Consider the following 24,884-nt stretch of genomic DNA (forward strand, 5'->3'; position numbering starts at 1 on the left):
TTAATTTTTTGTGGATTTAGATATCTGCGCATAAAAAGTGAAGCTTGAAGATGTCTTCATTAATGAAAAGTGAATCTTTTAACTTCAAGATGCATTGTATAGTTGTAAATAAAAAACGGGAATTTGAGTCTGATTTCACTTAATTCCAAATTTTGAATTTAGGTATGATTGCAATTCAGAAGAATGGAACTATTGCTGCAGGGACATCTACCAATGGGCTGACCCATAAGATCGCTGGGTATGTATATTTTATTTTGTTTCAAGGGAACCTTGCTCACTGCATAAATAGCATATGGGTAATACATTGAGCTGCTGATCCATTTTTAATTCAACATATCCTTTGACTGTCCCGGTCTATATTAATAGAACCAAACTATCCAATGCCAAGCTGGAAATGCACCCGCAAATACATAGAGGTTCCTCCCCTTAGCAATTTTAACACAGCTTTGCAGGCATTCCCGAAAGTTGATATGTCGGACCCTCTGTCCTGATCACTCTATCACTCTGTGGGACACTGAGCTGTCAACAGAATTTAGCAAGGCAATGCAATCTCATGCCTTGGTTCCTTTCTGCTGCCGGTTTCCATTCTCACTGCATCAGCCTCATCCAATGTCCTTGGAGAGCATAGGGACACAAAGGCCAGCAAAATTAGTGTAGCAGTTAGCTCAGAATTATTAAGTAAGACGCCAGTTACCTATGTTTGAATCTGGCGCAGTCTGTAAGGAGTTTGTGTGTTTCCGCTATGCTGCGTGGGCTTCCTCCAGGTGCTCCAGATTCCTCCTGCTCTCCAAAAATGTATAGGGATTGTAAGTTTGGACAACACAGGCTTGTGGGCTGGAAGGGCCTGTTACCATGCTGTATGTCTAAATTTAAAATGAAAACCCAATTGATCTCCAATGTGTCCCAAATATAAACAGAAATATTAGTGGTCATTAAGGAAATGGATTCAACCCCTAAAATATTGTTTTGATCTTCTTATTCAATCCCTGAAGATTATTCACTCTGATCACTTTTCAGAAGCAGATATCCAAATCTTTATCATTAATTCACATTTTGAATTTTGAGGCATTTAAAGAGAGAAAGATGGTCCATTTATTTAATCTGCATAGTGGGGGGTTGGGGGGGATCCCTTTGGGGTTGTCCTTTGGTTTCCTTTGACCTGTTTGCAGTATTTCTAGTTTTGGGATCTTAACCTCTGATTATCGATGGCTGCATGCAGCGTCACATCGAACAAATGACAGAAGAATCCATGTTGTTTATTTTCCTTCAGTAATCTTGATTATTGCACTTCTTTGTGAATAAACTTTATAATCCCAAAGACAAGTCTGCTTGAACATTCCCAGAAGAAGGTATCCAACATGTGGCTCAATGCACAAGTGAGAGGGAACATTAAATTTACTTTTTAATTTTATCATGGGAAACTGGACTGGACTTATTCTGCAGCACGTAGAAACTTCAACCAAGTTTACAAGAGTAATAAACTGGAATAATTTCCATATCAAGTAATTGAAGGAATTTGTTTTGAATTAAGTGTTAATATTATCTGAGCACTTAACCACTGTCAGGAAAGTTTTGTTTAGCTGGACCTGAAGTATTCCCATCACAGTAAGGGTAGGAGGATCTGAAAAAGGTACAGAAGAGGTTCATCAGGATGGTGCCTGAATGAGAGGATATGAGCTATAAGGGAGTTTGGACAAATTTGATACACGTCAGCATAACGTTGTGGTCCGAAGGGCCTGTACTGCGCTGATATGTTCTATTTGTGGGGCACTCATTTTTTTTTTAAACAGAGTATGGCATGTGCTTAAAACAGGCTGCCAGGAATGATGGTGGAACCAGATACAATGGTAGTGTTTAAGAAACTTCTCCAGACACATGGATATGCAGGAAATGGAAGGACAGCACAGATATCATATGCAAACAGAAGTTTCAGTTTAACTTGAGCATCATAGTTAAAACACAATGCTGGAGAATCTCAGCCAGTCAAACAGTGTGCTTTATAGAGCAAAGATAAAGATACTTAACCAACTTTTTGGGCTTTAGCCCTTCATCAAGGTATCATCAACATGTGGATCATGTTTGGTACACATGAGTGGGCTGACGAATGTCTTAGGCCTGAAACGCCAGTAATATATTTTTACCTTCTACGGATGCTGCGAGACCTGCTGAATTCTTCCAGCATTTCTATATTTTACATCCTCAACATTCATTGGAATTACTTCATCACCAACATCGAAGTACTCGAGCTGGCAGAGTCCGCAAGCGTCGAATCTATGCTGCTGAAGACCCAACTGCGCTGGGTGGGTCATGTCTCCAGAATGGAGGACCATCGCCTTCCCAAGATCGTGTTCTATGGCGAGCTCTCCACTGGCCACCGAGACAGGTGCACCAAAGAAGAGGTACAAGGACTGCTTAAAGAAATCTCTTGGTGCCTGCCACATTGACCACTGCCAGTGGGCTGATAACGCCTCCAACCGTGCATCTTGGCGCCTCACAGTTCGGCGGGCAGCAACCTCCTTTGAAGAAGACCATAGAGCCCACCTCACTGACAAAAGAGGAAAAGCCCAACACCCAACCCCAACCCACCAATTTTCCCTTGCAACCGTGCCTGCCCGTCCCACATCGGACTTGTCAGTCACCAACGAGCCTGCAGCAGATGTGGACATACCCCTCCATAAATCTTGGTCCGTGAAGCCAAGCCAAAGAAGAAAGAAGAACATGAGTGGAAGAACCTGTTCCAGCAATGTTCTAAGTTCCAGGTTCAAGACCCAACTTTTATTCTTCAGATCTGCTTTGTATTACCAAACTCTCACTCCACAATATATAGTCATAACTAACTGTCTTAATCATTCTCTGCGCAGATCTATTCCAAAATCTTTCCTGCTGTAATTCCTCTGATTTTTTTTTTTTAGCCACCTAATATCTCACATTTTTGGCTCAGTATCACAACATTTTCTTTTAAACAGACGCAAAAAATAATCTTTATTCCAAGGGTTACGAGCCTGTGGAAGCTGGTTTGTTGGGTGTTTTTAAGGCAGAGATTTACAGGTATTTGATTAGTTAGGGTATCGAGGGTGACTGGGAGGAAGCTGGGGAGTGGGGCTGAGTGGGAGGATTGATCAGCTCATGATTAAAATGGTGGACCAGACTCAATGGGCCTACTTCTGCTCCTATATCTTATGAACTTGTCTGTGGATTCTCTACTTCATCTCCCTGACATTTGGAATAAATGTGAGTTATTGTTCCAAAAGATCAGAATCAGAATTTATTGTTATGAACAAGTGTTTTGCGGCAGCGTCACAGAGCAAACATTCATATTATAACCATTTTACAACATTACTATAAATTAAAAAAAGAATAGTGCATGAAAAGTAAGGCAGTAGCTTTGGTTCATTGATTGTTCAGGAATTTGGTGGCAGCGGGGAAGAGGCTGTCCTTGTGCCGTTGAGTGCTCGTCTTTAGGCTCCTGTATCTTTCCTGATGGTAGCTGAGTGAAGAGGGTGTGGCCTGGGTGGTGGGGATCTTTGAGGAGAGAGGCTGCTTTTTTTGAGACACCGTCTCATGTAGATGTCCCCAGTGGAGTGGTTTGTCCATCACTAAGGCTTAGTAGAGAGGAATGATATATTGTTATTAACCTCGAGTCCTCAGTTAAGGGGAAAAAGTCAAAAACAATGGTCCCACTAACCTAATGCTTCCTACCCCAAAACCCATCTATTGGGTCAGAGGGCAGAGAAATTAGTCTTGTGGTCATGCCATTTGTCTCTCAAATCAGCCCAGTTCCATCCCCATACGCTTGCACCTCATCCTCTACGACATATTTAAATTTGGAAATTTAATGGAAGAAATACTTTAAATCTTATCATGGCAAGTTAAGCTCAGTAATTTCTTTGCTATCAAAAAAAATCAAAGCTATTTAATTTTTGGAAAATGAATCTATTCAAATTTCCCTCTCTGGGAGGGAAATCCCCAAGTTCGTCTGCATGTTGGGGATCCAACTGAAATAGTTCTGTGATTTAAATTAATAAATCTTAAAGGGGATTGGGGATAGAAATCAAGTGAGATCTGTGTAACTTACCAAGAACAAAGTGGGGAGTGAAGATGAATTGCACAAATGTACCAGTCTCTTCATGCAAGCGTGAGACTTTCCTCATGCTTGAGTTATATAGGCACAACTCATAATTGCTGAGTGGAATAAATCCAATGCACCAACGTGCTAGAGAAACAAAACTGCTCATGCAGCATCCATAGGAAGTAAAGGGCAGCCAAAGTTCCGATGTTAGATGGATGCAGGTGGGAGGGTAGAAGAGAAAGAAGTGGAGGATAAAGGAGAAGGCTAAGAAGGGTATGCATCCTACTTATTATTCTCTGTAATTTCTACCATTTACAACAGGCTCAACCTCTTCCTGCTTTTCATACATTGCCTCCTCCATGAGTCCTTTGCCCACTGATCCTTCTCCACCAATCACCCCCTTAGTACCGACCCCCATCACAGCAAGAAGTGCTTCAATTGCACTTGCACCTCACCACTATCCGGTGACCCAAACACTCCTTCCAAGTCAAGCAAAACTTCACGTGAATCCGTAGGGGTCACTTACTGCATCCGGTTACTGAAACCTCCTCTACATTGGAAAGACTGGATGCTGACTAGGAGATTGTTTCATTGAGCCCCTTCACTCTGTTCACTATAACAGCAAGGACCTCTGAGTAGCCAGCCATTTTAATTCCATACATCATTGCCACACTGATTTGACTGTCCTTTGCCTTGTGTATTGCCAAATCAAGACCACCCGCAAATTAGAGGAACAAAGCCTTTTATGTGTCTCGCCAGTCTCCAATCACGTGACATCAATATCAATTTCTCCAATTTCTGTTAACCCCTCCTCCTATCAGAGAGCATCCCTACTTAGCCCTCTTCCCCAACACTTACCCTCCACTTGCATCCACCTATTGTCTCTTAGCTTCTGGACTGTGTTCCTCCCCTTATCTTTTTTATTCTTGTATCTACCAGTTTTCCACATTCCCAATGACGGGCTTACGCCATAACGTTGCAGATTTTCTTGTTTACCTTTGACTAAAATCGATCCTTCCACAAAATCTTCATTTAATTTCATGTGAACACTTCCTGTCTCCCATCACATTCATGCCCATTTTCACCAGTCTAGTTCCACTGCTCTGCTACAAATGGAAAGAATGCCAACCTCTTGCAGCATTTCTGAAGTAAAATGAATTGTGTAAATTATTCATAGTTCACCCTGTTAACACCAAATTTTATCAGGGGGGAAAAAAAAGATTTTCCAGTCAGCCTTTTGAGGTGTTTTATTTCATGAATTCAAATGAAAAGATTCAAGCTGAACAGAAATGACCAGTTCAGCATACAGGGACTTCAAAGCTTATCTGTTTCTCTTTCCACAGATGCTTCAGACCTGATTTTTAAAATTATTTTCAATTTTTAGATGTTTGTTCTCCATGTGTGTTTAAAACTCTTTGTGTGAGGCAAGATGAGATAAATTTCATCGGTGGATGAAAATTGTCATGTCCAGTCAGGTTTATTGTCACTCGATTGCACAAATACCACCTGACGAAACTGCATTTTCCAGTCCTCAGTGCAAAACCTGCAGACACACAACTAGATGTAGCACACATGCAGATAAAATATTCATATATGCAAATAAATATTGTTTCCTGAGCATGAGAGTTGCAAATGGTTAGCGTGAGAGGTTCCTTTGGTCATTCAGCATTCTCACTGCCTGTGGGAAGAAGCTGTTCCTCAGCCTGGTGGTGCTGGCTAATCTCTTTCCCAGCGAGAGCAGAACAGATGAAAGCTGCTGTGTGTGGGATGGAAGGGTCCTTCAATTATGAGGATTGCGGTAGATCACATTGATGGGGAGGAGGGAGACTAGTGATCCTCTCTAATGGTCCTGTGTATTGACTTTTGAGATGATGTGATGTGGCCAGCAGGGGTGCTCTCGATACAGCTCCTGTGGGAGGCTGACATGATGGTGGCCAGTAGCCTTGACCACTTCAGTCTTCTCAGGAAATGCAGTCACTATTGTGACTTCCTGACATGTGAGGAGATGTTGCATGTCCACAATAGGTCATCAATTAAGTGAACTTCAAGGAACGGTGCTCTCCACTAGTTATTGATGAGGAGGGTGCTCATTTCTGGGTCATCTGAAGTCCACAATCATCTCTCATCTTGTTCTATCCCTCCAGCATTTTTCTGTTGGAACAACACAATAGCCAATGAATTCCAAAAATAAATATTGTGGCCACTGGAATCACAAAATAACCCACACCAGGCATTTCTAGAGTTAATCAGATTTACACTTCATCACCCACACAACTTTTTAAAAGCCAGAATCATGCACTCAGCACGTGCTGATGTCGGAGGTTGTAGTGCCGCAATAGCATTGCTACATGCTTCCACCCCCTCCCCCCACCGGCAACAGAACTGGCAGAAAGGTTTGTCCGTCTTTTAAATTGTCGACCTCTGTGACTGACTTTTGGCTGCTGCAGTGGGGAAGACTTTTCCACAAGACTGTATTTTGGACTTTGGATGGAAGCCACAGGTCGACCTAGTTTGTCCGAGTATCGTAGGGCGTCTGTAAAGGTTGACCAAGTGTTCCCCTTCAGACAGACATATTCGCAGTTTTTGGTGTCTTCAGGTACAAAAGGGGAGTTTTCTCCATGTGACGATGGTGGTATAGGGGTCAATTTTCCTATGGTCTCCCTTAGCCTTACGATTATTGTTGAAGTTGGAATGGTAAGGGATGAACTCCCCTGGAACCACCAATGGTGTGCCATACACGAGCTCCGCTGATGAAGCTTGGAGGTCCTCCTTTGGAGTTATGCTAATGCCCAGTTACACCCAGGGCAGCTAATCAGCCCAGTTCAGGCCCTCAAACCGAGCCATCAAGGCTGACTTGAGATGTCAATGAAACCTTTCCACTGTTCCATTGGCCTGGAATGATAGGCATTTGTATGATGAATTATTATACCGAGCAAATGAGACAAGGCCGTCCACAGTGAGGAAGTAAATTGTGGTCCTCTTTCTGAATTAACGTGTCCCAGTAAACCAAAACTAGACACTCAGGAACTGAGGAACGCCCGAGCACAAGTGTCTGCAGTAGCATCTACCATAGGCACGGCCTCAGGCCATCATGTAAACTTGTCCATTACTGTAAAAAGATAATGGTATCCTCTTGAAACAGGAGATGTTCATGTAGATGCGAACAAAACGCTGAGTAACTGCCAGGAAGGAATGGAGTATTGCCTTAATATGCCGCTGAACCTTTCCTTTCAGACAGGCAATGCAGGACCTTGCTATTTGTGTAATGTCTTTTTTAAGACCGTGCCACACCAACCTGTCGGAAACCATACGAATGGTCGATCTTACTGATGGATGTGAGAGACCATGCACAAAGTCGAGTATTTGATGTTTCCATGATGCCAGAGGAGTAATTTGCCATTAACTCCAAACTGGACATCTTTCAATTGCAGGTTTGTGATTGCAGTCCGATAACCATTTGTCTCATGGTCATGTTCCTGGGCCTCAGCCAAAGCTGTATAGTCAATACCTTGATCTAGAGTCGAAACCTCGAGTGGAGTAGAGCAGGAAAGTGCATCAGCTACTACGTTGTCTTTTCTGGAAATATGTCGTATTTTTGTGGAGAATTCTGAAATGAATGATAATTGCCATTGTTGTCATGCTAACCAGGGCTCTGCGACCTTGGAAAATGTCAATGTAAAGGGCTTGTTGTCAGTCCACATTGTCAAATCTCTGCCCTCCAAAAAAAAACACATGTCGAATAGACAAGTAAATGGCCAAAAGCTCCTTATCAAAAGCACTGTATTTCTTCTCTGCTTCATGAAGATGGCGGCTGAAGAATCCTAGTGGTTTCCATTGCCCTTTGACATTTTGATGATGTGCACCTCCTATGGCCATACTGGAAGTGTCTAGAAAATGCGGTAGTTGTATTTAAAACTGGGTATCCGAGCATAGTGGCACAAGTCAGCAAATCTTTTGTCTTCAAGAAGACATTGTTTCCCTCTTCAGTCCAATGGATGGTTCTGGCATATCTGAACAGTAAATTGAAAAGAGGCTTCATGATATGAGCTGCTCCCGGAAAAACCGACAGTAAAAATGTACCATTCCCAAGAATTCCTGCAGCTTTTAACTGTAGCAGGACTTGAGTATTTGGTAATGGCCTCGACTTTGGATGGCAGCGGAGTCACACCTGCCTGAGTAATCCTATGCCCCAAGAAAATCATAATTTATTGTCCAAAAACTAATTTATCTGGATTGATGGTCAGTCCAAAATTTTGAAGATGAATAAAAAGTGTACGAAGATGTTCTAAATGTTCTTCCATAGTCCCACTGGCCACTAAAATGTTGTCGAGGTAAATGAAGACATTGGTCATACCACGTCCTAAAGCATCCATCACCCGTTGAAATGATTGAGCGGCATTCTTTAATCTGAATGGCATTCGTAAAAATTCGAAGAATCCAATCGGAGTAATTATTGCTGTTTTTGGAATGTCTTTCAGCTCAACCAGTACTTGGTGATAGCCACACACCAAGTGTATTTTGGAGAAGATCTTTGCTCCATGCAAATTAGCTGAGAAATCCTGAATATGAGATATCAGATAACGATCCGGGCATCGTTAAGCCGCCTGTAATCGCCACAAGGTCACCAACCTCCATTGTGTTTTGGGTCTATATGTAATGTAGATGCCCAGGGACAGTGGGATCTACAAATGATCCCCAGTTCCTCCGTCTTGGCAAACTCTTCCTTAGCTAAGCACAGCTTCTCTGGAGGCCAGCAGTGTGCATGGATAGCAGGGTCCTTAGTACAAATACGATGAGCCACACCGTGCTTTGCAGTGGATGCAGAAAATTATATAGAAGTAATTCAAGGAAAATCTTCCAACTGCTTGGAGAATTCATCTACTATTTGAAGGCGCAGAGCAGGGATATTTAGAGGAATAGTTGGAAAAGTAGTTCCATCTATTAGCTGACACCCTTTTAAGTTGATGAAGAATGAATGAGCCTGAAGAAATTCTGCACCAAGCAAAGGTCGGGATACTGCTGCTAAGTGTAGAGATGATTCTCAAACTTGACATTCATCTTCCTGGTGCCAAAGGTCAGAATGTTGGAACTGTTGATCGCTCATAGTTGCTGGTCTGGGGTAGGATGACGTGTGTCAAAACCAGTGGGTGGAAATACACTAATTTCTGAACCAGTGCCCACCAGAAATGTTTGCTGGGACAACTGGTCCCATACATACAGTAGGTTTGTAGGTTTGTTGCCAACCACCACAGCCCTTACTGGTGGTTGGCCTGGGGATTTCCCACAAACTGGCAGGGTGGTAGGCACTTGCAGGCATTTACTCCCTAATGCCTGTGGTAATAACACCAAGACGAGGTGTCCACCGGCTGCTTGCTTATCTTGGAGCATTACCTGCTTGTAGGGAGTGATGTGCTAAGAGCACTTAAGAGTGACACGGGGTCAATATCAGAGTGGTTGTTTGTGCAGATGACTTTTTCCTCACTGTGCTTTTTAGCCAGCCCTAGAATGTCTGGCTCCACTGCTACAGACCTTGGGTCTTCAAATGAACACTTGGATACAGTTGGATAACAAGAGTTTAATATCATCTGGTATTTGCTCTTAAAAAAAAGTTGTTTGAATAACATATTGGGCCTTTCGCCAGCTGCCAGGAACAGCATTTCATCCATTAGGTCTCCCAACCTAATTTCCCAACAGGACTTAGAATATACATGTAATAAAAGAGCTTTTAAAGCACCATACTTGCTAGTATGTGGTGAATCCTGTAGGAAATTGTAGACCCTCTCAGCAACAGCCTGGTCCAGAGCATTGACATAATGGAAATAATAAGTTGTGCCCAATTCGACTTTCCTCAGGTGAAATTGTGATTCAGCCTGATGGAACCATAGTTCAGGCTCAGCTGTTCAGAAGGGTTATGGGCAGGGTGCAGGTAAGTGGGACGAGAGGTGATCACTCAACTCGGCATGGACTAGAAGGGTCGAGATGGCCTGTTTCTGTACTGTAATTGTTACATGTTATAAAATTCTACAATTGGCAATATTTTAATATCCTACTTAGACAGTTGCATTTCAAGGCTAGTTTCAAATGAACTTTCCTTTGGAACCTTTTATTTGATTACTGTTGAAAAGTGTGTGCTTCCAAATAGGGTCTGTGAAAATTAGAGCTGTTCCCCTCCTGGAAAGGGGAAGTTGGGGAGGGAATACTTAATATTTCTACCATGAACCTGGTTCATGGCTCTTCCATTTTCAACAAAACAAAAACTAATTTTATGGGGTAGTTGGGAAAGAGGGGTGTGGTGGGGAGGGAGAGAGGGATTAGGTTTATATAACACGCGCACGCACACACGCGCACACACACACGCAGACACACACACACACACACACTATTTAAAAAAAAACACTAACTAATATCTGGAACAATAATTTGTGTAACATTTTCACGATTATTGATGTTTGAATTTCTCCCAGCCGTGTAGGGGATTCCCCAATAGCTGGGGCTGGTGCCTACGCAGACAGCACAGCTGGAGCAGCAGCCGCTACCGGAGATGGTGATATTATGATGCGATTTCTTCCAAGGTAGGTCACTTCTGATCAGATTTGCGGATGATGAAAAAAATTTAGTTTACAGTTTGTGAACTGCTAATCAAACTGAAATACATAAAACTGGAGCAAAGTGAAACATTTCTTGAAATGCACCGTAGTGTCTCGTTTCTGAACTAAATATCTACGTTTAACAAAGAACTATAATTTAATCAACATGTAACAAATTTAATCTACATGTAACAAATTTAATCTACATGTAACAAAGAACTATAATTTAATCAAAGCTCAACGAGAAAAACAACGATTTTTAATGCTTATTATATTAATCATGGAATACAAGGCGTGGCAATAGAAGGAAACCAAATCACTCCATCTTAATCTCCTTCACGGTTTCAGTGGGACGTAGAAAGCTTTGAAGGGTGAGATGAAAATTACTTTTAGGTAACTGCAAATAATGAATTGGCATAATTTGTAATGAATTTTCTAAGAGGCTGTCGAGTTGGGCTGGAGGTTGGTGCTGTTGTTTGGGAGGGGGTGGAAGTGCACATTCATTGACAAAGCCAAACAATTTTACTTTGAAGTCCCATTAGTGGAACAAGAAACTATTGACTTCAACATTGAGGAAATAGCGATGAGAAACAGTGCAACTGGACATTAAAACTAGTTGTTCCAGTGTTCTGGAATGAAAGAGACAGACAGCAGAATCCTCAATGTCTTTCAAAGAGTATATTTTAATCTGAGATACAATAATTGTACATAATGGAATCTTGAGCAAACAATGAGAAATTGGAGGAACTTTGTCAAGCACTGTTAATGGATAGAAATAGGCTGACTGTCCAATTTTCTCCATGAATACTGTGAACTGCTTTTCTTTGCTCTATATTTTATGAGTTTATATACAATCCTTTGACAATGGCTTTGGAGAGAATGAGTTCAATTTGTTCAAATTCATTATCATCTGATTGTACACATACCACCCAACAAAATAGCATTTCTCCAGACCATGGGGCCACACAAAAACACGATATGAAGTACATCATCATTTTGAGTATTGATATTTAGAAAGATTTAATGGTTACAGGACACTGTTTATCAATCTTGCAGCCTGTGGGAAGAAGATATTCCCCAGCCTGGCAGTTGATTTTTGATGCACCTGTCCCTCCTTCTTGATGTTAAAGATACGATATGCCGGATGGAAAGGGTCTTCTCTAATTCCTTAAGTCCCATTTAGTGTAAATATCATCCATAGAGGAAAGGGAGGCCCCAGAGATCCTCTCACTGTTTGAATGATTCTCTGTATTGACTTTCAGTCCAATGCTTTGCATCTACCTTACCACACAGTGATGCAGCCAGACAGAACACTCTCAGTTGTGATCTTGTAAAAGATTGTCATGGGGACTGAAAGCCTTGCCCTCCTCGGCCTCACTTTTGCGCTTCCTGACTAATGAGGAGGTATTCCCAGTCCAGGGTAGGTCACCCTTTCTATGCATGCACTACAAGGTACTTTGTGCTTTCTACTCTCTCTCCACGATGGAACTGTTGATGTGCAATGGAGAGTGGTCAACAGTCATCCTCCTTATGTCCATAGTCATCATTTGTCATTTCCCCGTTGAAAGTTGGGTTGATGTTCTTGCACCATTTTATGAGCCTTTCAACTTCCTCTCTGTAATTTGACTAATCTTTGTGGCTGATGAGGCCAACTACTGTTATACCACCTGAAAATTTGATGATTCTGTTAGAACTGAATCTGGCAGTGCAGTTTTAGATCACATGAAACCTATCATTTGTGTCAGAGGTATCAATTTCTACTTCTGTCCATTAGATTTTTACCTTATTACCACCACTGCAAAATCCATGTTCCTTTTTTTATAATATAAATCATCCAAACTTGTACATCTTTTGTGTAACATAAAAATGTGCTGGAGAAACTCAGCAGGTCATGCAGCATCCACCGAAAGTAAAAGGTAACCAGTGTTTCGTTTGGCTCAGCAGTCAGAGATTTTTGTGTTGAACTTGTACGACTTCAGGTGCAACCAATGGTAACAAGCTTGTTCTGCGAAGTATGTTTGAGAATATTTTCATTGGATCTTACTTATTTTCATTTTATCTTTGTTTGTTGTTTTTATTTGGCTCACAAATTAGCTACCAGGCAGTGGAATACATGAGAATGGGGATAGATCCAACCTCAGCTTGCCAGCGAGTGATTAGAAGAATCCAAAAGTACTATCCACACTTTTTTGGGGCCGTGATCTGTGCAAACAAGACGGGAAGTTACGGTAAGTATTTAAAACAAAATCTAAAATTCTTTTCATTTGGGAAAAGCCATACAGCAAGTAAATAACCATGAGTGGAGTTCTCATTTATTCTTGTTGAAGGGTTCAGCCTGAAACTTTGCTTTCTCCCACTGCTATGTTCCTCCAGCTGAATTGTTTTGTCCAGATTCCAAAATCTGCAGTGTTTCTTGTATCTCAACTATTCTAAACGCACATCAACATCATTGTAAAATATGGGCTCAGATTTATATAACAAAATGACATAAAGCAGAATATATAAAAAGGCAGCGACCAGCTATTCATCCCTCATCGAACCTATTACCTCTTTTATGTATCCGTCATCCACCTATTCCTGCCCCCCACCATTTTATTCAGGCTCCTGCCTCCAATTTGCTCAGGCATCTTATCTTTGCTATCTAAAGTACACTGTTGAGTTTCTCCAACATTGCATTTTAACTTGGTATCCCATGCGTTGATGTGACCCTGAGGTTCATGGCTGATCATATACCTTGCCTATTTTACTGAGTCATCTGCTCATCCATCCATTTTTTGGGCAGGTTCCTCCTCATTTCAAGTTCGTTTCTTGTCCCAAGGTGCAGTGAGACAAGTTTGTTTCAAGAGCTGTCAAGCAGACATAGTGTCGCGAGTAAATCAGTTGGTACAGATCGAATGAAGCACAATTGTACTGCAAATTCTGACACAATGTCTACAAGTGTATTTGTGTTGGATTTTACATGTACTAGATGGCTGGGGCAGGATTTTTTTCCTTACTCCAGACTTCATTCCTTATCTTAAGGTTTCCCTAGTTCTAGGTTCTTCAGCTAGTAGATACAATACTTCGCACTCATTCTCAATTGTTGGCTTTTTAAAATGATAAATTAACATACTGATTGAAATTAGAGCCCTGGTGTCTTAGAAACTAGAAAGCATTTTAGGAATTGAGATTCCCTTTGTTCAATTAAGGTCATTAGATTATGAGGAATAAAGTAAAAAGGAATTAATGGACAAAGAGATATAAATCAGCACAAAGGCATTAAATAGATCTAGGATGAACACAGAGCCAGGATTTTCCCTACAACAGCTAATAGTCTAAACCAAATCCCTATCCATTTTATATTTCTAATATTTTCCCTTATTTCAGTCACTCTGCTGTTAGCAGATCCTTCAGCTGTCTAAACCTACAGCTCAGCAACTCGTTTAAGTCTTCCCTCCCCCAAATCTACTCCTTTCTTTTGTTCTTCTGGGTCGGATTGTGCAGGCATTGGCCTGTTGTTATTGAGCAATCCTGAGAGGCAACGATGAATCTGATAGGTTTGGTGCCCTCTGGCAGAAACTAAATGGCAGAGCATCAAATGAAGATATGCGGGGATGTTAGGATGATGCAGTGTAGGTAATAAAACCCACATGTGAATCAGCTTGAAAACTAACACCCATCAAAGCAGTGTCCACCCCGTGCCAATCTCTGAAAAACAGATTGTGGATGTTGAGCAGAGTTAAACAAAATCTTCAGATGATGGGGTCAAGTTCTAGAGAAATTCAGCAGGTTGGAGAGCATTCATAGGAAATGAAGGGAAACCAAGTTTTCAGGCCTGGACCCTCTGTCAGGCATAAGTACCAATAAATTGGTTGTTAATGTTTCCCAATCTTAAGGACTCCAGCAGAGAAGCCATCAAGTTCTGGACCTGTGTTCACATAGGGAACCCAGTTTGTCCAAGAGCCGCCAACATATGCCAGCAAGATGTGAGCCATAATATCTTTTGTAGCTCAATCTCAAATTTTGTTCAATTCTGCAATAAAGTGTCTTCTTTAGGCTACTGTGATACCCACGCTACCATGTACACTTGTATAATCATCGATACCATGTAAACGTCGACACTCCACCCCTTTCTTTTGGCCTCAACTGCCTGCCCGCGGATCCTCGGCCTTCCGCCCACCAGGGCTTTTGACACCCCAAATGCAGAACCTCATCCCAGCTGCCCACCCCTCTGAGCTAGGTAAGTTAGCACAACACCCCCCCCCCCCCCCCCAAATTTGACCCAAAAAGTTGGTCCAAAAGTGTTGACCATTACATGAGTAAGTACAGAAAATATTCAGTATTTTGGCTAATGGCCAAAAAATGTATATTTCACAGTAAAATATGAAAAAGGGTCTGGTTAGGTTCTCACCGGTGTTTTACTTGGGTACTTTTCTGAAAATTGGTGGATAGTACCTGGAACATGATTTAATTTGAACAGGACAGCAAGAACAAATCCAAGATTAGATTATCAGTGACTACTGCATTAGTTTATGCAGGCTATTTGTATCTCCTTCAAAAGTAAATATCTTAACAAATGAGTGTTGAAATAATTAAATACTAACAGTATTATGAATGTAAGGAAAAATCTGGATTGTTGATTAATTTTGACAAAAGGTCAGTCAACTAGTTCAGAAATAAATTTTTACAAAGTATTTGCATAATTCATGTTTTCTTGCAACGTAAGAGGCCAGTTGTCCATGCCTATTCGGAAAGCAGATGAATTAGTGCAATTTTCCTGTTTGCTATTCTCTCCTACCTGTCAACTCCCTACTGAATATCCTGTCATCCACCTAAAGTTCAGGCTATATCTACAGCAGCAACTTGATCCATGTACACATTTTAGTCGGTTATAACCACGCTGTAAAAAAAATTGTCCAAAGTGTAAATGGATGGCTGGAGAAAACCACAGTCACACAGAATGTGCAAACACTACACAGCCAGCTGAGGTTAGCATCAAACCCAGAATTTTGCTCATTCCACAGGGCTTGCCTAAGTATTTTCAGCATTTCATGTCTTTTAGATCCTTTTGGTATGATACAAAACTGAGAATAATAACAATTAGTGCAAAGCTATTACAGTGTCAGTGACTGGGTTTGAATCAGGTGCTGTCTAAGGAATTTGTATGCTCTGTGTGGATTTTCCCCTACCCTCCAAAACGTACAGGGTTGTAGGTTAGTTTGGAGGGGTGGGGGGGGGGGGGGCGCAGGTATAAATGGCTGGAATTGGCTTCTGCCAAGCTGTAAATAAATTTAATTAATTCTGATTCATTTTGAAAATATGTACCAATCAAAACCATTAGACATGTTTGAGAGTAAATTAGGAGGTAGTTCAAAGCTGATACTGTGTAATTTGCAATAGACTTTTTCTGAAATTCTTCTTTTCTTCAGGTGTTGCCTGCAGTAAATCTCCAACATTGAATCAATTTCATTTTATGATTTACAATCCATCAACAGCTTCAGAACAGAAAGTGGACTGCATTTAAAGTTGCTGTCATCCATTCATCATTTACCAAAGACTTCCATGGCTTGTGAATCTAAATTCACATTCAGTTTCTTTGTGCACTATATTCAGATTAAACGTAATATTTCAAAATTAATTCTTTTGACTTTAATTATTATATTAGCAAGCGACAGAAAAAAACCTGTTTTGCATGTGATCCATGCAATTGAAGCTACAACAGTCCAACAGGCAGTGCAACAAATCAAGTTTTGTGTTGGGAGACAATGTTAGTCAAACTAGTGCAAGGATAACATCACTTCATTAATGAGAGGTCTATCCAGCAGGGAAGGAATGTTTTCAATTCTGGTGGTGCTTACAGGATTATTTCTTTGCAAAGCACAAACAAGAACCACCCAATATTTGGTAGAAGCATGCCATTCATAGTGAGAGAAATGAAAATATTTAAAATAAACTGCAGATGTTGGATATCTAGATTAAAAACTGAATACTGCCAACAGCAGATCAGGCAACTGTATGAAAGACTGCTTAAAGAAATCTCTTGGTGCCTGCCACATTGACCACCGCCAGTGGGCTGATATCGCCTCCAACCGTGCATCTTGGCACCTCACAGTTCGGCGGGCAGCAACCTCCTTTGAAGAAGACTGCAGAGCCCACCTCACTGACAAAAGACAAAGGAGAAAAAACCCAACACCCAACCCCAACCAACCAATTTTCCCTTGCGACCGCTGCAACCGTGCCTGCCTGTCTCGCATTGGACTTGTCAGTCACCAACGAGCCTACAGCAGACTTGGACATACCCCTCCATAAATCTTCGTCCGCGAAGCCAAGCCAAAGAATGAAAGAGATAGAGGGTTTCTGTTCTGAAATATTAACTCTCTGTCAGTTCTGAGCTTTCAGGTTCAGGGACTTGCTCGACCTGCTTTCATATTTTTCCTTTTACACAAAAAAGAAGTGCATTTAGTACTTTGATCACCTTTTCATTCATTCAGGTTCCTTGCTGTTCGGGGTAGGCAATCAAGTCTCCATCCATCATGATCTCTGACCCTCGGAATTGTAGTTGTTGCCTCTCCTGTGACGGCTCCATCTTTTGAGCTGAGACCATAGATGATGTTAGGTTCATGATTATACAAGTGAAAAATACTGGAGTGGTTTCTTGTTACCGCCTTCAGTTGCGGTGTCCGTACTGGACGGGTAACCCTGGCCATTGATCAGCAGATTCATCTGCCCATTGTTTTGTTTTATCACCATAAATTTGTAGAATTTGCTTGTAAAAACCATCCAACATCTGCAATCCATGGCTTCACATGACCCTGATTGGGAGGCTAAACAAGTACTGCACCTTGCCCAAGGAAGATCTGTAGCTATCAGCACCTTACACCTCATTTTGCTATGCAATTGCACAGCACCAACACTGTCACCGTTTAGGATGCCCAAAAGGATGCAACAGCCAATAAAATATGTTTTGCATTGCAATCATCGTAACAAAAATGTAGCAACATATGAAGGAAGCACCAGTGTGACAAGGCACTGACTTGCAGTGATTTTGATTGAAGCTTTAGACTCATTTACCACCAGAGTAGGCCTTTCTGCCCACTGCATGTGATGGTCAAGTCTCTCTATAGAGCCTTGTGCACCACACAGCTTCAAGTATTCAAATAAATTCCCTACTGACTATTGGGTGGTCGAGAATATAATCCCATTAACGTGGTCATCCCTTTTTCTTCCTCATTTCCACCCATATAGCCACAATTAACTAGCCTGATGTCAATTCTACCTGATAAGCAACACACGTCCTCTCCACTTCATTGTTCTCTCCCCATGTTTAAAATGATGGAACCCTGACACCTTGAGCTGCCGGTCCTGCTGCTCCTACAGTAGAGTCTCACTAATGGCCACAATTCCACCTGTTGATTATGCTTTCAGCCAGCCATTCTCAAAAGCCCCCATGGTCTTCCTGCAGGCCATAGCACGTTTTGAGGGTGGGGGTGTCATAGTCTGAAATCCTTAAGGAGGTGTGGGGGAACTGAACAGACTAAACATTTTTAGGGAAGGAAAGGGAATTGCTGCTTTGTTTTGCTATACAGTTACGAAGCAACATGAGATTTTATTCGAGGTTGGAGGCCTTAGCAGGCAGCCAAGAATTATCTGGATGAATGCAGAAAATTAACAATGTTTTCAGAGCCTTCCTTGCTTCCACATGATTGCATGTCTAACATGGAACCAGCTTTGGCTGGCCTGAAGAAATCTGGGACAAATTATCACCAACATATTACCTGAGCAACTAGAGGAGCCAACACTTTTGACTACTGTTTATTTTAATTTTTTTTTTTAATTTTCACACTATGAACCATACTAACCAAAATACACACAAACATTTCCCTCTTGAATATACACAGTGTCATTTTCTCCACTTTTTCCCCCCTCCCTCCCTCACCCCCCCTCCCCATCCAACCAACTCCCAACAAACTTGATACATTAAACCCATTAAACAATGCCGACGTTTGACTACTGTTGAATCAACATCAGAAACACCTACCAAGCCATACCACAACTGCACTTCATGTCTGATCACCTGGCTGTACTTCTACTCCTGGTATGCAAGCAGAGACTAAGGTCTACAGTACCAGTAGTGAAGTCTGTGAAAGCATGGTCGAAGTAGGTAGAGGAGCATCTGCAGGACTGCTTTGAATTGGTGGACCATATTCAAGGATTCATCTTCAAACATGAATGATTATGCCACAGCTGTCACTGAGTCATCAGGACCAGTGTGGATGAATGTACCCATATGCATATACTAGGAATACCCCAACTAAAAGCAGTGGATAAACTAGAGGATCCTAAGGGCGAGGTCGATGGTGTTCAAGACCAGTGATCCAGATCTTTGCAGGAAGTCCAGGTACGACCTACAGAAGGCAATCTTAACAAAAAGGTAATTCCGATTAAAATCACTATCAGATAGATGCCAGCTATAGCAGGTTTTGCAGGCCATTATATCTAAGAAGCAAAGTCTAATGTCATAAAGGGCTGTGATGCTTCACTCCCCGATGAGCTAATGCTCTCTTTTTAAAGGAGAATTCAACTGTTCCAATGAGAATCCCTGTAGAAGATGGCCCCTATGATGCCAAACTCAAAGGGCAGCAACAGAACATCTTGCAAGAGGGTGAACACACACAAGGCATCAGGTCCTGATATCATACAATGGCAGGGCACTGAAAATCTGTGCCATCCAACTAGCTGGAGTATTCATGGACATTTTTAATCTCTCACTGCTACAGTCAGAGGTTCCTCCCTGTTTCAAGAGGTTATCAAGTAGAGTAGAGTGAACAGCCTCAATGACCATCTCCAAGGAACACACACATCTACAAAAATGGAATACTTTCAGAGGCTGGTCATATCCAGAATTAACTCACATCTAAAAGACATGGACCCACTGCAGTTTGCTTACTGCCACAATCGTTCCACAGGTAATGCAATCTCACTGCCTCTCCACTAGGCCCTGGGTCACCTGGACAACAACAATACATACATTAGGTTGCTTTTCATTGACCACAGCTAAGTTTTCAACACCATAATCCCCTCAGTACTGGTCAGCAAGCTTCAAAAACTGGGCCTCTAGACCCCTCGCCTCTGCAAATGGATTCTTGACTTCCTCATTGGAAGACCCCAGACAGTATGAATTGGAAACAACATCTCCTCACTTCACTTTCATGCCTGCCTCTTTCTCTAATTGGCCTAGTTTTGTATCACCAATCTAGTTTCTCCATTACCCTGCCCTGTTTGTCCCTCACATCTGAAAATTCATGGGACCTGATGATTTGCATCCCAGAATATTAAAAGAAATGGCCCTTGTTAAAAAAGGATTATATGGGCACATGGGCAGTAATTTTCCAAAATGATTTGGGCCTTACAACACTTTCCACTGATTGGACAGAGGCAAATTAACCCATAATGTAAAGAAAGGAGGTGGGGGAAAAAATTAATTGGAGAGTTGTGGGGAAATTTAGGCAAGGGGGAATGGATTGGATTTGTAGAAACATGTCTGTGTTATGGTTTTCTGTAACATGAAATTTGGCACTGTAAAGAGTGAAGTGCCAGTTGATGAAGTAGACAAAGACGATGTGGTCAAACAATAATCATGGCTTTTATTAGCAGAAACTCATGGTACAATAATGAAAGACAATAGATGCATCTACAGTTATACCCAAGGGGAGTGTCCTTAACAATCGAGATAATGCACAGCCAATGTTAGTACAGCAAGGCTCGCCAGAGGGGAGACAGGCAGCTTGGCAGACATTCACCACAGTCTCATCCCGGAAGAAGAAGGGTTAAAATCAAAAGGACAGCTGCTAGGAAAGACTGTAACAAGCGATACATGGATACCATGTTTGGCCTTGAGAATATTCTAACAGCCAAAATACGCCAGTATCTAGCAAGCAATCAAAATATAATGAGATGTTTTATGAATATGTCAGCCTATCAGGTTGTTTACGGATTCTGGTGCTTCGTCTCAAAACAGGTGGCTCCTTTGCAACCTTGGGAACTGGTACAGGTCCTGGGTCTGTTGTGTGGGAAGGACTGACTTCTGGACCCGCTCCAGAATCACCAGCGTGAGGCAATGGAGCCTCAGCATGGCCATCTGAAAGCTTACTAGGGGTCTCAGGCTAGGGGGGGAGAGTCCAACCTCTCAGGCTCACTCTGAGTAGGGGAGCGAGGAAGGGGCAAATCAGGCAAGGCCAGATCTCTTAGGGGTACAGTGTCAGTACTCCTTCTGGGAATTTAACATGAGCGTAGTTGGGGTTAGTATGCAGTAGCTGAACTGGTTGGACTAGGGGTTTTGTTTTACACGCCCGAGCATGGCTCTTCAGCAGCACGGTTCCTGGCTCAGATAAACAGGCTGGCCAGTCCATCACAGTTCCTGATTTCCTAGGAAAGGCAAACATATGTTCTTGAGGTGTTTGATTTATTGCAGTACACAGTAAAGACCAAATAGAATGTAGTGCCTCAGGCAGCACCTCCTGCCATCGGGTAACAGGGTAACCATGTGTTTTTAAAGCAAGATTAACAGTCTTCCAGACTGTAGCATTAGCCCTTTCAACCTTCCCATTGTCCTGCGGGTTGTAGCTCGTGGTACAGCTGGTGGCAATCCCCTTCCGTAGCAGGGCTCACTGCAGTTCAGTGCTCATGAATGCTGAGCCTCTATCAGTATGAATGTAATTGGGAAAATCAAAAATGCTGAAAATTCTGTCAAATGACTTAATGACAGATGCTGACGAGTCGTCAGGGCATCGCAAAGGGAAACCTGGAATATTTGTCAATTACAGTAAGGAAATATACATTTTTGTTGTTGGAAGGTAACGGCCCTTTAAAATCTAAGCTAATCCTCTCAAAAGGTTGGGTTGCCTTGATGAGAGCGGCCTCTGGAGCTTTGAAGTATTGCGGTTTGCATTCTGCGCAAACGGGACAGCTTTTAGTCAGTTTCCTGACTTCTTCCAGAGAGTAAGGAAGGTTGTTAGCCCTTATGTAGTGGAAGAACCTCGTGACTCCTGTGTGGCACAGTCTGCTATGGATGTCTTTTAGCTCCTCCAGCTGAGCACCAGCAGCAGATTGTGATAATGCGTCAGAGGGATCATTTAACCTGCCCGGTCTGTACTGGATCTCATAATTATAAGTTGAGAGTTCTATTCGCCAGCGTGCCATCTTATCATTCCTGATTTTACTTTTGTGTTTAGTACCGAACATGTAGGTTACAGATTTCTGATCAGTAGCAAGAGTAAATTTTCTGCCGGCTAGAAAGTGTCTCCAGTAGCGAACAGCTTCAATAATAGCCTGGGCTTCTTTTTCAATGGCAGGATGTATAAGTTCAAGTCCGCGTAACATGAGGGAGAGGAATACCATAGGTCTGCCCTTTTCATTAAGGGTTCCTGCCAAGGCACAGTCTGAGGCATCAGTTTCCACTTGGAATGGGACATCCTCGTCAATGGACGAGAGCGCAGCTTTGGCAATATCAGCTTTAATTCTCTCAAAAGCCTTCAAAGCCATTGGAGAGGAAAAGATTTAGTGTCAAACAGAGGGCATGCCTTCGTGGCGTAGTCCCGAACCCATTTGCAGTAGTAGGAAAAGAATCCCATACACCTTTTAAGGGCTTTTGCTGAGTCTGCGGGTGGTTAACTTCTTAAGGGAGGCCATTCTTTCCAGATTGGGGCAGATTTCGCCCTTGCGGACAATGTAGCCCAGAATGGGTAGCTCTGTCGCGTTGAACACACATTTGTCCTCGTTAAATGTAAGGTTGAGTTTGCTAGCTGTTGCTAAAAATTTCTTTAAGTTGTTATCGTGCTCAGCCTGTGTTTTCCCACAGATTGTGACGTTATCCAGATAGGGAAAATTACCCTGTAACTCATACGTCCTAACAATTTTATCCATTTCCCTCTGAAACATGGACACACCATTAGTGACTCCAAAAGTTGCCCTTTTAAACTAGTATAACCCCCCCCCATCAGCCTCAAAAGATGTATAGTGCTGTTCTCTTTTCTTAATGGGGATTTGGTGGTAAGCTGCTTTGAGGTCGATAGTGGAGTACACTTTGTATTGCACTATCTGATTAATCATTTCATTGATGCGTGGCAGGGGGTAGGCATCCAGGTTCGTGTAACGGTTGATTGTGTGGCTGTAGTCAATAGCCAGTCATCTCTTATTGTTATTTTTCACGACTACCACTTGGGCCCACCACGGACTCTTACTGGGTTCAATTACTTCCTCTTTAAGCAGTCTCTGGGTCTCTGCTTTGATAAACTCGCGATCCTCTTTGCTGTAAGAATGGCTCTTAGTGGCAATTGGTTGACACTCAGGGGATAAATCACTTTTAAGGGAAGGAGCTTTGATCTTTAAAGTGGACAGACTGCAGTAACTAGCACGGGGGATGGTAAGTGTGGGTAGTGGCCCACTGAAATTTAACACTACACTGTTCATCGGAGATTGAATATCTTGCCCCAGTACCACAGGGGCGCAGAGCTCCGGCATAATAAAGAGTCACACATCAGCCAGGCAATGTCCCTGCAAATTTAAAGTAACTTTACACTTGTCCCGTACAGTTTTTGTAAGTTCACTACAAGCCATCGATATCTTTCGGTTTGCTGGATATCTCCGTAAATTTAAGGCTCCTGCAACTCTCTAGTGGATGTAGCTGTCATTACTCCCCGAGTCTATTAGACAATCAAGAGTCTCACCATTCACCTCCCCCTTCATAGTCGACCGTTCCAGTCTGTAACATCCCCCAAGCTTTGGAGTCAATTGAGCTATCACAGGGGATCTCACCTCACCGTTACTTGAAGTCGATTCAGCCTGCTCGTCTGAAGATTCCCCCTTTTCACAGTTGTCTTCCATTCCTGCAGCTCCAGGATGCATTTTCTTGGTGCTTCTCTTCTTCTTATCAGTGGGAGTACTTTTCACCTTATTTTCTTTGGCTTGGCTTCGCGGACGAAGATATATGGAGGGGGTAAAAAGTCCACGTCAGCTGCAGGCTCGTTTGTGGCTGACAAGTCCGATGCGGGACAGGCAGACACGATTGCAGCGGTTGCAAGGGAAAATTGGTTGGTTGGGATTGGGTGTTGGGTTTTTCCTCCTTTGCCTTTTGTCAGTGAGGTGGGCTCTGCGGTCTTCTTCAAAGGAGGTTGCTGCCCGCCAAACTGTGAGGCGCCAAGATGCACGGTTTGAGGCGTTATCAGCCCACTGGCGGTGGTCAATGTGGCAGGCACCAAGAGATTTCTTTAGGCAGTCCTTGTACCTTTTCTTTGGTGCACCTCTGTCACGGTGGCCAGTGGAGAGCTCGCCATATAACACGATCTTGGGAAGGCGATGGTCCTCCATTCTGGAGACGTGACCCATCCAGCGTAGCTGGATCTTCAGCAGCGTGGACTCGATGCTGTCGACCTCTGCCATCTCGAGTACTTCGACGTTAGGGGTGTAAGCGCTCCAATGGATGTTGAGGATGGAGCGGAGACAACGCTGGTGGAAGCATTCTAGGAGCTGTAGGTGGTGCCGGTAGAGGACCCATGATTCGGAGCCGAACAGGAGTGTGGGTATGACAACGGCTCTGTATACGCTTATCTTTGTGAGGTTTTTCAGTTGGTTGTTTTTCCAGACTCTTTTGTGTAGTCTTCCAAAGGCGCTATTTGCCTTGGCGAGTCTGTTGTCTATCTCATTGTCGATCCTTGCATCTGATGAAATGGTGCAGCCGAGATAGGTAAACTGGTTGACCGTTTTGAGTTTTGTGTGCCCGATGGAGATGTGGGGGGGCTGGTAGTCATGGTGGGGAGCTGGCTGATGGAGGACCTCAGTTTTCTTCAGGCTGACTTCCAGGCCAAACATTTTGGCAGTTTCCGCAAAGCAGGACGTCAAGCGCTGAAGAGCTGGCTCTGAATGGGCAACTAAAGCGGCATCATCTGCAAAGAGTAGTTCACGGACAAGTTTCTGTTGTGTCTTGGTGTGAGCTTGCAGGCGCCTCAGATTGAAGAGACTGCCATCCGTGCGGTACCGAATGTAAACAGCGTCTTCATTGTTGGGGTCTTTCACCTTATACGCTTTAGCAAAGTGGCCGAGTTTCCCACAATAGCTGCAGGTAGCAAATCGATCCGGGCACTTCTGTCTGGGGTGCCAGCTCTTATCATAGAAGTAGCATTTTTCAGGGGTTCACCCTTTTCATTCCTTCAGGGTTCCAGCACTCCTGGATGTTTCCTTTTCGGTTTCTAGCA

At 42.7% G+C, this 24,884-nt stretch overlaps 1 protein-coding gene across 1 annotated transcript in view; it reads left to right on the top strand.

Moving 5' to 3' along the window:
* Positions 1-16,273, top strand: part of LOC138764617 (N(4)-(beta-N-acetylglucosaminyl)-L-asparaginase-like) — a 43,354-nt gene extending 27,081 nt beyond the window's left edge. The window contains exons 6-9 of the mRNA XM_069940760.1: positions 163-238; positions 10,534-10,641; positions 12,751-12,884; positions 16,065-16,273. Coding sequence (XP_069796861.1) covers positions 163-238; positions 10,534-10,641; positions 12,751-12,884; positions 16,065-16,159 — 413 coding nt within the window. The 3' untranslated portion in view covers positions 16,160-16,273. The remainder of the gene's footprint in view (positions 1-162; positions 239-10,533; positions 10,642-12,750; positions 12,885-16,064) is intronic.
* Positions 16,274-24,884: the final 8,611 nt, after the last annotated feature.

The sequence above is a fragment of the Narcine bancroftii genome, chromosome 1 (assembly GCF_036971445.1).
Source record: "Narcine bancroftii isolate sNarBan1 chromosome 1, sNarBan1.hap1, whole genome shotgun sequence".
Lineage (NCBI taxonomy): Eukaryota > Metazoa > Chordata > Chondrichthyes > Torpediniformes > Narcinidae > Narcine > Narcine bancroftii.